This window comes from Chiloscyllium plagiosum, chromosome 24, assembly GCF_004010195.1.
Source record: "Chiloscyllium plagiosum isolate BGI_BamShark_2017 chromosome 24, ASM401019v2, whole genome shotgun sequence".
Classification (NCBI taxonomy): Eukaryota; Metazoa; Chordata; class Chondrichthyes; order Orectolobiformes; family Hemiscylliidae; genus Chiloscyllium; species Chiloscyllium plagiosum.
Genome location: NC_057733.1, coordinates 6,493,092 through 6,506,246, shown reverse-complemented (window position 1 = coordinate 6,506,246; position 13,155 = coordinate 6,493,092). Strand labels below are relative to the sequence as shown.

The 13,155-nt window shown below is 44.5% G+C and overlaps 1 protein-coding gene across 2 annotated transcripts in view; it reads left to right on the top strand.

Annotated features, from left to right (window-relative positions):
- Positions 1-13,155, top strand: part of LOC122562005 (caskin-2-like) — a 278,200-nt gene that overhangs the window by 245,181 nt on the left and 19,864 nt on the right. For both annotated transcript variants that reach the window (XM_043714379.1, XM_043714381.1), the window contains 3 exons: positions 567-651; positions 6,203-6,297; positions 11,698-11,808. In XM_043714379.1, coding sequence (XP_043570314.1) covers positions 567-651; positions 6,203-6,297; positions 11,698-11,808 — 291 coding nt within the window. The remainder of the gene's footprint in view (positions 1-566; positions 652-6,202; positions 6,298-11,697; positions 11,809-13,155) is intronic.

The window sequence follows — 13,155 nt, the reverse complement described above, 5'->3', positions numbered from 1 at the left end:
CCCCTCCTGCACCCCTTCATCACTCCTTCCCCAGCCCCTTTGTTATCATCCCCCACACTCATCCCTCTCCTCCCTTCCCCCTCCACCCCAGTAGGGACATTGAAAACCTCATCCTTATTCAAAGTACTAGAGTTTGCTGAAACAACCACAGGGGATGTTGGACAAGCTCAGCCGCTCAGGCAGAATCTGTGGATAGAGAAACAGAGTTCACGTTTTGAGTCCAGTGACTCTACTTTAGAACCATAGATGCTGCCAGACCTGCTGAGTTTCTCCAGCATTCTGTGTCTGTTTCGTATTTTCAGCATTTGCAGTATTTTACTTTTATTTTACAGGAGTTTTGTGGGTCTTGCTGGGATATTTTGGAGGATTTTGCCAGGATATTGTAATGATTCCTATCTGGATATTTTAGTGGTCTTGCTGGGATATTTCAGTGATTTTTTTTTGCTGGGATCTTTTGGTGGTTCCTAAGAGGTTATTTTGGTGATTCTGGGTGTAAACATATGCCTTAAGCTCCCATTAGCTCCCCTGTTGTGTCCACTCTAATCTCGTGTTTTGGTTTCTGGCAGGCTATGCCCCCTGGTGGGGATCAGGCACATCAGCAGGTCTGCAGGGGCACAGAGAACAGTGGCAAACAGCTTGACCAGCCTGCAGGTAAGAGCCAGCCCACACCTCACTTTCCACATCTGGCTCTGAGCCCACTGTGCATAATCGACCTCAGAATGTCGCTCTGCATCATTGTTATAGATCACACCATCAACACGCCCAGACACACACACCCACACACACACACCCTCATGGGTCTTTTGAGATCACTGTATGAAGTCAGTGCTGTGTTGGAATTAGCTCCTGTTCTTTATCAGCTTCCACAATGACACCATGTTCAAGTAACTATGAGATCCCTCCCTCTGCAGAAAGCAATGAAAGGTAGGCCATCAGATCTATTCAAGATGGAGAGATTTTTGATGGATGAGGCATTTGAGAGTTATTTATGTGGGGTGAGAAACCATAATCAGATCATCTGTGATCTTACTGACTGGTGCAATAGATTCAAAGGGTCAAATGGCTGATTATTACATCCTTCTAAGCCCTCTGTTTCCAATCCAGACTGTGAAACTGATACAAACCTGGCTTCTCCACTGCCAAATCGCGTAGGAAAGGATAACTGCTCCGATGCAGGAAATGTATACAGCAAATTTCTGAGCAGCAATTACCCGCAACTAGCAATGTGACAATGACTGGATAAGCTATTGTAGTGAAGAGTTAATGATATACGATAGCCAAACACCAAAGAGAACATGGCTGCTCCTCTAGCCTGGATGGAGATTTGGTTCATTTAAAGGATGACACCTCTGGCAGTGCGGCGTTCCTTCAGTACGGTGTGGGATGGTCTGCCTGGATTTACACACTCCAGTTTCTGAAAGTCTGAAAGTGGGGGGGGGGAGGGGGAGGGGGGGGGGTACTGTTCCAACAACAATCCAAGCAGGAACCAGATTGCCACTGACTAGCCACAGCTGACACTCCTGAAGTCCTGGATTAAGTTGCACTCACCTTGTATAACAACCTTTCCTGTCCACTTCCCAGTCTGTGGATCCAGCCCTGGCATTTCCCTAATGACTGATCAATACACTCAATCCTATGCACTTTAATTCTACTCTTTAATCTCTTGCGTTTTATCTGAAATTCCAAAAAAAAAACTACATTCACTGCCCCCCCTCATCAACTCTACTAGCTACATCTTCAAAGAATTTCAGAAAATTAGTCAAGCATGATTTTCCTTTTATAAATCCATGCTGACTGTGTCTGATTCTGCTGCAGTGTTCAAAGTGCATCGCTACAAAATCCTTGATAATGGACTCTAGCATCTTCCCCAAAACCAACATCAGACTCGCTGATCTATAATTCCCTGTTTTCTCTGTACCTCCCTTTTTAAACAGTGGGGTTACATTAGCTACTTTCCAATCTGCAGGAACTGTTCCAGAGTCTGAAGAATCTTGGCAGATGACCACCAGTGCATCTCCATTTTCAAGGGCCATTCCCTTCAGTACCATGGGATATAGATGACCATGCCCTGGGTATTTATCAGCCTTCAATCCCATCTATTTCTCTAATGCCATTTCTCTATTAATACATACTCCAATAATACATACATAGAGTATCTCCCTCTCCTTAAAGCCTATTCCCATTCTTTGTGGTACATTATTAATTTCCAGCTGTGGGTGGTAGTGAAGGAGAGGGAAGTGGGGAGGATGGTGGCGAGGGAGGGGTTAGTGGGGCAGGGGGATGGTAGTGAGGGAAGAGGGAGGAGAGGTGATGAGCGAGAGGACTGGGGACGATGGTAGTAATGGAGGGAGGAGAGGGCAGGAGCATGGTAATGATGGAGTTGGGGGAATGGAGAGTGGTAGTGAGGGAATGAGATGGGGAGAGTGGGTTAAGTAAGTGTAGGAAGAGTCCTGTGAATTTGCAGCCAAGCCCGCGGTAGCTGTTGAGGAAGCCGGATCACTGCTAATTCCCAGAGATCATGTTTCAAAGGTAAAAGCTCATTTTCAGGAATAAGTGCAGAACAGCCTTTCCATTGACAACTGCTGATATCACCTGTCCAGGTCTGTGTTCCCCTCCCTCTCTCTCTCTCTCTCTCTCTCTCTCTCTCTCTCTCTCCCTCTCTCTCACTTAACCACAAACTTGCATTTTGTTTGAGAATCTCAGGAGAAGTGACCATTTGATGAGGGGACTGTACTAAAACACCAGGCATAGTCCAAAGCTGGAGTGAGCTGTGGAACTGTAAAATGGGCAAGTGATTGGTGGGTGTGTTGAGGGAACACCACAGCCTTCCCAATATGAAGTTTTCCAAATGCAACTCTTGGCCTTTTTTAAAACGAAGGAATTTTGAGTTAGTACATTTTGAGGCAGTAAAGGGGAAAGAAGCTGAGAGGTCATCTTACCCAGTCTCTGTGGATTTGGATTAATAACAATTCCCTTCACTGGAGATGGTTGAAAGAAGCCTATGTCCATTTGTGAAGAGAGGGTGACAGTACAGTGGTTAGATTATATGATCAATTGAAAATAGCTTTGCTTCGTGAATAAAAAGAGGGGAAGATGTGGAAATAATGGGGAAAGAATGCTGGCAGTTTGGAGCAGTGTTTCAGGTAAACTGAGTCAGAGTTCCAGCTGGGTCCCTTACTCCACAATGTGAAAAACGGCTAGAAAGATACAGACAGTGTCATACAGTGGGGCAAAACAAGACAGGAACAAGGGAAGAATGCTGTGCATTCTTGAAGAGAGTGGTTTGTTTGGTAAATAACCCATACATAAATGTTTTAACAATCTGGCAAGAAATCAGAATTTGTGGGAAACAGAGGAAGTCGTTGTCTATGAGACAATGAAAAGATGATGGACAAGAGATGGTTGACGGTGTTGATAACACAGATGGTAAATATGCACAGCATGGTTATTCAAAGTTTGTGAGAAGATTTGTAGCTTGGGTGCTCGTTGTTGTCGTTCTGTTCGCCGAGCTGGGAATTTGTGTTGCAGACGTTTTGTCCCCTGTCTAGGTGACATCCTCAGTGCTTGGGAGCCTCCTGTGAAGCTCCCAAGCACTGAGGATGTCACATAGACAGGGGACGAAACGTCTGCAACACAAATTCCCAGCTCGGCGAACAGAACCACAACAGCATAGTTATATCCCTCCTTGCTCTGGTTCCTCCCTGATTAATGAGAACCACGAGTTCTGCTGATGGATCTGCTCAGTCTGATTGAATCTCTTGTCCCTGTCAAACATTGAAGGCGAATGGAAGGGAGGGTTGCATTTCCTAGTCAGGATCTCAGTTCATGCGGAGCCTGAGACCTCAACAGGACAGACGGTGTTTAACATCATTCTGAAACCCCTGTTACTGCTGTTGGTGTGTTGGAAGAGCTCTGAGCTACAGGCTGGTGTGCAGACACTATATAAACAGTGCATGGGCTAGACACTAAGTGAAGCTCCTCTACACTCCCAGGATAACTGCAGCATAGGATTAGGTACAGAATGAGACTCGCACAAATGTATGCTCCTTTGAGTCTGTTCCACCATTCAGTCACATCTTGGCCTCAACTCCACTTACACTCACATCCTTAACATCATCTGGTTCTCGTTAGTCACAAATCAATGAATCAAGGACCATCTGAAGAATTGTCAGTAATCCAGCAGCCACAGCTCTCTGAAGAAGAGAATTCCAAAGACTTGAGAGTCTCAGAGAGAAAAATTGTCTCCCACCGCACTGTCCCCATCAAATAGACCCAGGACAGGGTCAGCATGGGGGTCAGACATGGGCTAAAGCTCTCTCTACCCTTTTAAACTGAGCTTGACAATGTTCTAATAAAGCATGCCCAGGATAAGGACTGCACAGGCTTAGATACAGAGCAAAGTTTCTTTAACACTGTCCCCCAGCAAACACTTTTGGGACAGAAACAGCATGGGGTTAGATACAGATTAAAGCTCTCTCTGCACTTTTAAACTGAAAATAAAACTGCTCTTTTAAACCAAAAGCAAAGTTCCCTCGATGCAGTCTCAATATTCCCAGGACAGGGACAGCATGGTGTTATTGTTACGACACAGCAGTGAACCCGTCTGTTAATTAAACCAAACACACAGAAAACCTCACCTCACCTTGTAATCTGTTCAAGTCTGAGTGAGAGAACTCCCAAATTCGACTATTTAAAGAAAATGATATCAATTTATTCCTTAACTCCAAAAATGAATGTTAAACAAAAACTATTCACAACTCTAAGCCCCCCTTTCTCTTAACTGCTCGTTATCTACCTCCAATTCTATAACAATATACAATTCCAATAAAAACATGTATTATAACTACATTAACTTAATTTCAAAACAAGACACTGGCTGTCATCGTCCGTGTCTGTCTCCTTTCAGCTGAAGATTTCCCTGGGTCGTCATCTGTCTTCTACTGTGAATATTTTTCATATGAGAAAGGTACCTTTGATAGAGAGTGGTTTTGAATGACAGTCTTTCTCGATGGCAGTTACACTCAATCTAACTTTCAAACTGCTTGCCTCTTTTATCCCCCCAACATCAGGTCATCTTATTGATTCGATGTTGGCAAAACAATAAATTCAAAATCAGTGTCCTGGGCCATAATTTAAACTGGTTAAATTTGAATTGTTGTCAAAATAACACATATTTGTTTCACAGCTAAATGTTACATAATTTCAATTTTCCAGTATACTCTGAGACTGCTAGCTAGTCATTTGCCAGGTGCTTGTAAGCTCTCAGTGCAAAACAGCATTCACTCTCTTTTAAAGGTACAGTACACACCTTTAACTTCATAACAGTTAGATATGGAGTAAAAGCTCCCTCAAATCCTTTTAACTGAAAGTGCAATTCCATTCGACACTGTCCTCATCAAACATTTCCAGGACAAGTACAACACGCTTTTAGATTTGTGGTAAAGCTGTCTCCACTCTTTTAAAATGAAAATAAATGTCCCTTGACACAATTTCCATCAAAACCTTCCAGGACAGGGACAGCAGGTTTTAGAAACAGAATTAATTGAAAGTAAAGCTCACTCTATTCTTATGAAAGGAAAATAAAGCTTTCTCTACACTCTACACCAAAGGCCTCCAGGATAGGTACAGCATAGAATCAGGTACACAGTAAAGCTCTGTCTGCTCTGTCCCTCTCAGACATTTCCAGTACAGGTACAGCAAAACTTCTATAAAGTTTATAAACAAAAACAAGAATAGCTAGAAAAGCTCCGCAGGTCTGGCAGCATCTATGGAGAGAAATCAGAGTTAACATTTCAGATCGAGTGACCCTTCCTCAGAGGAAGGATCACGTGACCCGAAATGCTAACCCTGATTTCCCTCTACAGACCTGCTGAGCTTTTTTAGCAGCTTCTGTTTTTGTCTCTGATTTCCAGCATCTGCAGTTCTTCCGTGTTTTTAATTTTTTCTCACGTTCCTCAAGCTAAACCTCAATGAGTGTGTCCAATTATAAGATCATTTATTTCATTTTCCCCTGTCTTCTGAGAGAAACCCGGCCTATTATTGTAGTTTGGGCCATTTAATGATAATTATTGGGACCTGCGATCATTAGAACTGGATCGAGATGAAGAAATTCATTCCACTGGCAAGTTTTTCTGCATTCCATCTGGGCTAGTCACAGTCATTGCTCCAACCCGATAATGACTGACATTCGCTTTGTTAACAGGAGTGCCAAGACATCAAAACGTCTCGAGCTATAAGTCTGGTGAGCAAGGTTACTCACAGCAGTTTATTCACCCTGATCAATTCCTGCAAGGCAAGGTAAGATAACTCTGCTCACAGTGTGGGATAACGGATGTTTGTGATGAGTTTTAACTGGCATTCCTGATGAGATTTAATGGATTTATTTTAGAATTGATATAACCCACGTGCTGAGCTAAAATTTTACTTCAAGGCTTCTGCCCTCTCCTTCGAATCTAAGACCAACTGGAGAACTAGAGTCCATAAAGATGTGCAGGTTAGGTGGACAGGCCATGCTAAATTGTCCACAGTGACGAGGGGCATGCAGATTAGGTGGATGAGGCATGTGAGGTTACAGGGGTCTGAGTCTGGATAGGATGATATGTTTGGAGGGTTGGTGCAGATCGATGGGCCGAACGGCCTCTTTCTGTATGCATGGATTCTGTGATCAGCTTGTACTTCCAAGACACACTGAAATAGGATTGTTTATGTCTGTAGGGAGGTTCTGGCAAGGCATTGGGATTCATATCCGGAGAAAGAAAATTCTAAACGACAAGTATTGGTCACAGTTCTGTTACCCCGATTACAACAATACTTTGAGGTACTGGGGAAGGTGCAGTTAAGATTTATACGGATGGTCCTGGAATGACTGTCAGGGTTGGTTCAAGGTGGGGGTCATCTTCTTTAGTGAAGGGGAGATTGGGATTTCCTTATAATGAAAAGGCTTGCTAAGGTTGACACTGAAGATAGATGTGAAACTGGAAGAGCACAACAGGTAACACAGCATCCGAGGGGAGACTAAATGCAAACTGGGGGACTGGTTTGCGGAGCATCTGCGCTCTGCGCACACTAACCAACCTGACCACCTGGTGGCCATCTGTTTTAAATCTCCCACCCACTTCCCCAGTGACATGTCCATCCTTGGCCTCCTGCACTGTCTCAGTGAGGCCAAATGGAAACCAGAGGAGGAACAACTTGTGTTTCTTCTGGGAGTTTACAGCCTGGGGTCTCAACATCCACCTCACCAGCTTCAAAGTCCCTCCTTCCCCCAGCCTTATCCCATGTATGGCACCACCCCCCCCTCCTCGGTGACCTGACCTAACCTGTCCATCTTCCTACTCACCTATCCACTCCCACTGACCAATTACAATAACCCCCTACCTGCATCCACTTGTCACAATCCACCAACCTTCCCCCGCCCAACCCCCTCCCTCTATATACTTCTGGGCTCTGTTCTCCCTCCCCATACTGGGTTTCGGTCGGAAACGTTGACCTTCCTGCTCCCCGGATGCTATCTGAGCTGCTGTGCTCTTCCAGCTTCACATCTATTGACCCTGACTTCCAGCATTTACAGTCCTTATTATCATCTTAATACTGAAGATGATGTGTTCCATTTATGAGGGGATCTGAAACTCAGGAGCCTTCAACATAAGACAGTCACCAAGAGAGAATTCAGGAGAAATGTCCTCACGCTGAGGAATTAGAAATATCTGTACCATACAAAGTGTCAGACGCAAATGGCACAGACATAATTTGGGAGAAATTCGAGAAATACGAGGGAGAAGGAACAGAGGTTACTGAGTCAAGGTGGAATGAAGTGGGATTCCTGATGAAGGGCTTTTGCCCGAAACATCAATTTTCCTGCTCCTCGGATGCTGCCTGACCTGCTGTGCTTTTCCAGCACCGCTCTGATCTAGAGTTTGGTTTCCAGCATCTGCAGTCCTGGTTTTTACCTACCGAAATGAGGTGGGGGGTGTCATGTGACGGTGAAAGAGCAAGGATGGTGTGTAGCGTAAATACAGATGTAGAATCTGTTCATCTGATTGCTCTGTTGTCTTGCTGTCAATCTTAGTAACGATAAAAGCCAGTCTTGTTTTATTAAGCGAGTCGTCAGTACAACATTAACCACTGAGTGAAGACCTGAGCAAACAATGATTCAAGCCTGAGCTTATCTTGATTAGGGTTAGAGTTTGATCCTGTTCCCTTCCTCTGGAATGCTGGGGCAGGCATAAAGAACATAGAACGTTACAGCACAGTACAGGCCCTTCGGCCCTCGATGTTAGGCTGACCTACAAAATTAATCTGATGCCCATCTAACCTACACCGTTCCATTATTATCCGTATGTATGTCCAATGCTCATTTAAATGCCCTTAACGTCAGTGAGTCTACTGCTGTTGCAGGCAGGCCGTTCCACATCCCTACTACTCTCTTAATGAAGAAACTACTCCTGATATCTGTCCTAAATCTATCACCCCAATTTAAAGCCATGTCCCCTCGTGTTAGCCATTACTATCTGAGGAAAAAGGCTCTCACTGTCCACCCTATCTAACCCTCTGATTATCTTATACGTCTTGATTAAGTCACCTCTCAACCTTCTTCTCTCCAACAAAAATAGCCTCCGTTCTCTCAGCCTTTCCTCATAAGACCTTCCTTTCATACCAGGCAACATCCTAGCAAATCTCCTCTGAACCTCTCCAAAGCTTTCACACCCTATAATGCAGTGACCAGAACTGTACGCAATGCTCCAGGTGTGACCTTACTAGTGTCTTGTACAGCTGAAGCATGACCTCGTGGCTCTGAAACTCAATCCCCTCACTAATAAACGCCAACACACCATATGCCTTCTTAACAACTCTATCAGCTTGAGTGGCAACTTTCAGGGATTTATGCACCTGGATGCTGAGATCCCTCTGTTCGTCTACACTGCCAAGAATTTTACCATTAGTCCAGTTCTCTGCATTCCTGTTACTTGTGAAGTGAACTACCTCACAATTTTCCACATTAAACTCCATTTGCCACCTCTCAGCCCAGCTCTGCATCTCACCTATGTCGCTCTGTAACCCACAACATTCTTCAGCATTATCCACAACTCTCCCTATCTTAGTGTTATCTGCAAATTTACTAACAGATCCTTGCAGCATACCACTGGTAACTGAGCTCCAGGATGAACATTCCCATCAACCACCACCCTCTTGTCTTCTTTCAGCTAGCCAATTTTTGATCCAACCTACTAAATCACCTTCAATCCTGAAAGTCCTTATTTTGTGCAGTAACCTACTGTGTGGAACCTTATCAAATGTCTTACTGAAATCCATGTACACCACATCAACCGCCTTACCTTTATCCACTTGTCACCTTCTTGAAGAACTCAATAAAACCGTGTTGACTATCCCTCATCAAATTATTCCTCTCCAGATGATTGGCCTGTGTTTAAATAAATGTAAGTCATTTCTTTGACTGGAATGCCCCTGGCATCTGACACTGATCTGGTCTTTGTGCAGGAATGGCCAAACGTCAGGTTCAGAAGCTACTGTGAGGCTGGAGGCCTGGTCCTCCTGTGAGCTGGCCTGAGGGTGCAAGTGCAGTCAGAGATGGTGTCTGTGTGTGAGAACCAAGAGTGCCAAAATGCACCAGTCCAGAGTGGATCACGCTCTCATAGAGATACACAATTACCCTTATAACATCTATTTAAGGGGAGACGACAGCCTAGTGGTATGATTGTTGGACTGTCGGTCCAGAGACCCAGGTAATGCTCTGGGGACTTGGGTTTGAATCTCGCCGAGGCAGATGGTAGAATTTGAATTTAATAAATATCTGGAATTAAGAATCTAATGATGACCATAAGCCCATTGTCGATTGTCAGAAAAAACACTAATGTCCTTTTGGGAAAGAAACTTCTGTCCTTACCTGGTCTGGTCTACTGCCCTCTGGCCAATTAGGAGAAAGTGAGGTCTGCAGATGCTGGAGATCAGAGCTGAAAATGTGTTGCTGGAAAAGCGCAGCAGGTCAGGCAGCATCCAGGGAACAGGAGAATCGACGTTTCGGGCATATTCCTGAAGAAGGGCTTATGCCCGAAACGTCCATTCTCCTGTTCCCTGGATGCTGCCTGTCCTGCTGCGCTTTTCCAGCAACACATTTTCAGCTCTGGCCAGTTAGGGATGGTCCAAAAAATTCTGGCCCAGCCAGTGATGCCCTTGTCCAATGAATGAATAACAACAACTGTACACTCATAACATATACATATTTAACAGCTGCATACTGGGAAGATGGTGAAGGTGGGAATGTCTCGCTGCGATTATACAGGGCCTGGTTGAGACCACACCCTGGAGTTTTTGTCTGCACTTTTGGTCTCCTTATCTGAGGAAGGATGTTCTGGTTATGGGGAGGTGGCTGGTGGGGAGTGCAGTAAAGGTTTACCAGACTGATGTATAAAGTGAGACTGGATCAGTTTGGACTATATTCACTGGCGTTTAGAAGAACAAGGGGGTTCTTGGAGAAATGTATAAATTTCCAACAGGACTAGACTGGGTAGATGCAGGAAGGATGGTCCCAATACGAAGGGAGTCCAGAACCAGAGCTCACAGTCTGAGGATACAGGTGTAGGCCATTTAGTCCTGAGATGAGAAATATCTTCACCCAAAGCATGGTGAGCCTGTGAAGCCGCTACCATAGCAAGTCATTGAGGCTAAAAACATTGAAGGAGAAGAAGTTAGAGATGGCTCTTAAGCCTAAAGGGACCAAGGGCTAGGGGGAAAAGCAGGAACAGGGGACTGATTTGGGTGATCAGCCATGATCATATTGAATGGTGAAGCAGGCTCGAAGGCCGAATGGCCTACTGCTGCCCCCTATTTTTTATCTTCCTGTGTAACTGGATTAGTAATCCAGCGACCCGGGCTGTAAAGCTGTGGGGATGTGAGTTCAAATCCCACAGCAGCTGGTAGTATTTAAATTTCATCAATAAAATCTAGCTATAAAATCGGTGCAGTTCACTATGTCCTTTAGGGAGGGAAGTCTGCTGTTCTTACCTGATCTGGCCTTACATGTGACTCCACACCCATAGCGATGTGGTTAACTCTTACCTGCTTTCTGAAATGGCCTGCCAAGCCACTCCATTCAAGGGCTGTTGAGGATGGGCAGTGCCAACCTAGTCCCATGGAAGAATAAAATAAAACCTGCATTCAGTAACATCTAACCTCCTACCTACATCCGTATGTGCTCAGACGTTACCTTGCCCATGTGTGGTTGCACTGGATTTTTTTCAATAAGTAATATAACATATAATACTTGTGTCTTTTGAAAATCTTACAAATCCAAATGACTTAAAGGTGCCACTTAGAAAAATGTCAAATCCAAAGTGAGTTTTTTGTTGTTATAATCTTGTGGAGAGTGCACCTCTGAATAGTTTAAAAGGACCTATGGGAAAAGACCGCAAACCAAGCCAGATTACTGAGGTCTATCTGCATCCCTGTCACCTGTACCTGATATATAATCTTCCAACAATGCACTGCAGTGATTGCCTGTATCCCATGAAGGAATGAAGAAAGTCAGTCGGGAAGAACCTTTCATTAATCCCCCACCGTTTCTGTTGAAGTTTGTCTATCAGACTCCCATAGCATTATACCAGTGTACGTTTTCACAGATGACATTGTGCCCAATGAGCTGTGCTAACCCTGCTTTCTTTCCACTCCCTGTCTCTGTAGGATGCTGAAGCTATCTTTAACTGGCTGAGTGAATTCCAGCTTCAACATTACACGGCCAACTTCATCAACGCTGGCTATGATGTGCCAACAATCAGCCGCATGACCCCTGAGGTGAGTACCACAATGGCAGCACTCTGTTTCTTGCTGCTTGGCGAGACCCATGGGCAAAGCTTTACTCATCACTGCTTGCCCTAGTGTTTTCTTTAGTGTGCTCTGGGGTCAAGGGGCTGAAGCATATTATGCTCAGCAACTATAGGAACATTACAGTACTGAAAGAGGCCATTCAGCCCATCATGTCAGTGCCAGCTGAACTAGCTGCCCCCTGTAGCCCCACTTTCCAGCTCGTAGTCCATAGCCTATCAGGTTATAGAGCTTTAGACACAGAGCCAAAACAAGGCTGCGAAGAAGAGAGAACTGCAGAATCATACACTTCTGATGGAGCCCATTCAGCTCAGAGTTCCTGTGCTAGCTCTTTGTCAGAAAGCTTTGCTCTTACTGGATGTAGGTTTGCTCACTGAGCTGGAAGGTTCATGTCCAGACGCTTCGTCACCCTACTAGGTAACATTTTCAGAGGAGAAGTCCCACTGAAGATGTTACCTAGTGTGGTGATGAAATGTCTGGAAATGAATCAGTGAGCAAACCTACATCGAGAACCTCAACCTGAGCTACAGATCTTATCAAAACTCGCTTTGCTCTTACTTCCCATTCCTGTCTTTCCCCAGTGCCAATTTCCTTTTCACATTGTCACACACTTCCCCTTTTGAATGTTGCAGCATTGATGGTGAACATTTGTGGCTGGTAGATGTCAGATTTTGAGTTTTAATAAAGTAAGGACTGCCACAAGTGAGGTGTACCTCAGTTCCTGTGAACATTCGCACTGGGAGCAGGCTCTTTGACCTCCTACACAATTCACTAAGCTTAGGGCTGATCTGGTGACTCCTACCCTAGATAACCTGACAGCACATACTCCCATTCCTGCTTCATAACAATCTGTGAATGGCTTAAAAATATTCAGAGACTACTTTTCTGTCTTTGGAGGAAGAGAGTTGCAAAGGCGCATGATCCTCTGAGAGAAACAATATTCCCATATCTATTTGTTTTAAATGGGCAAATACTAATTCTTTAACTAGTGATCTCCATCCCCCCCACCAAGTTCTGGATTTCCCACAAGAGGAAATTCCTCTCAACATCCACGTTGTAAAGATCTCTCCAAATCTGAAATGTTTCAATCAACTTGTCACCTACTCTTCTAAACTCCAGTAGTTACAAACCCAGCTTGTTCAACCTTTCCTCATTAGACGATCTGTTTGAGAAATGAGGAGACTCTGATGTCTATTGATTACAGCATAGTAAAGATGTAAATGAGCATTATCTAGTATTATAGAATTGTACAGCATGGAAACAGACCCTTCGGTCCAGCCTGTCCATGCCGACCAGATATCCCAACCCAGTCCCACC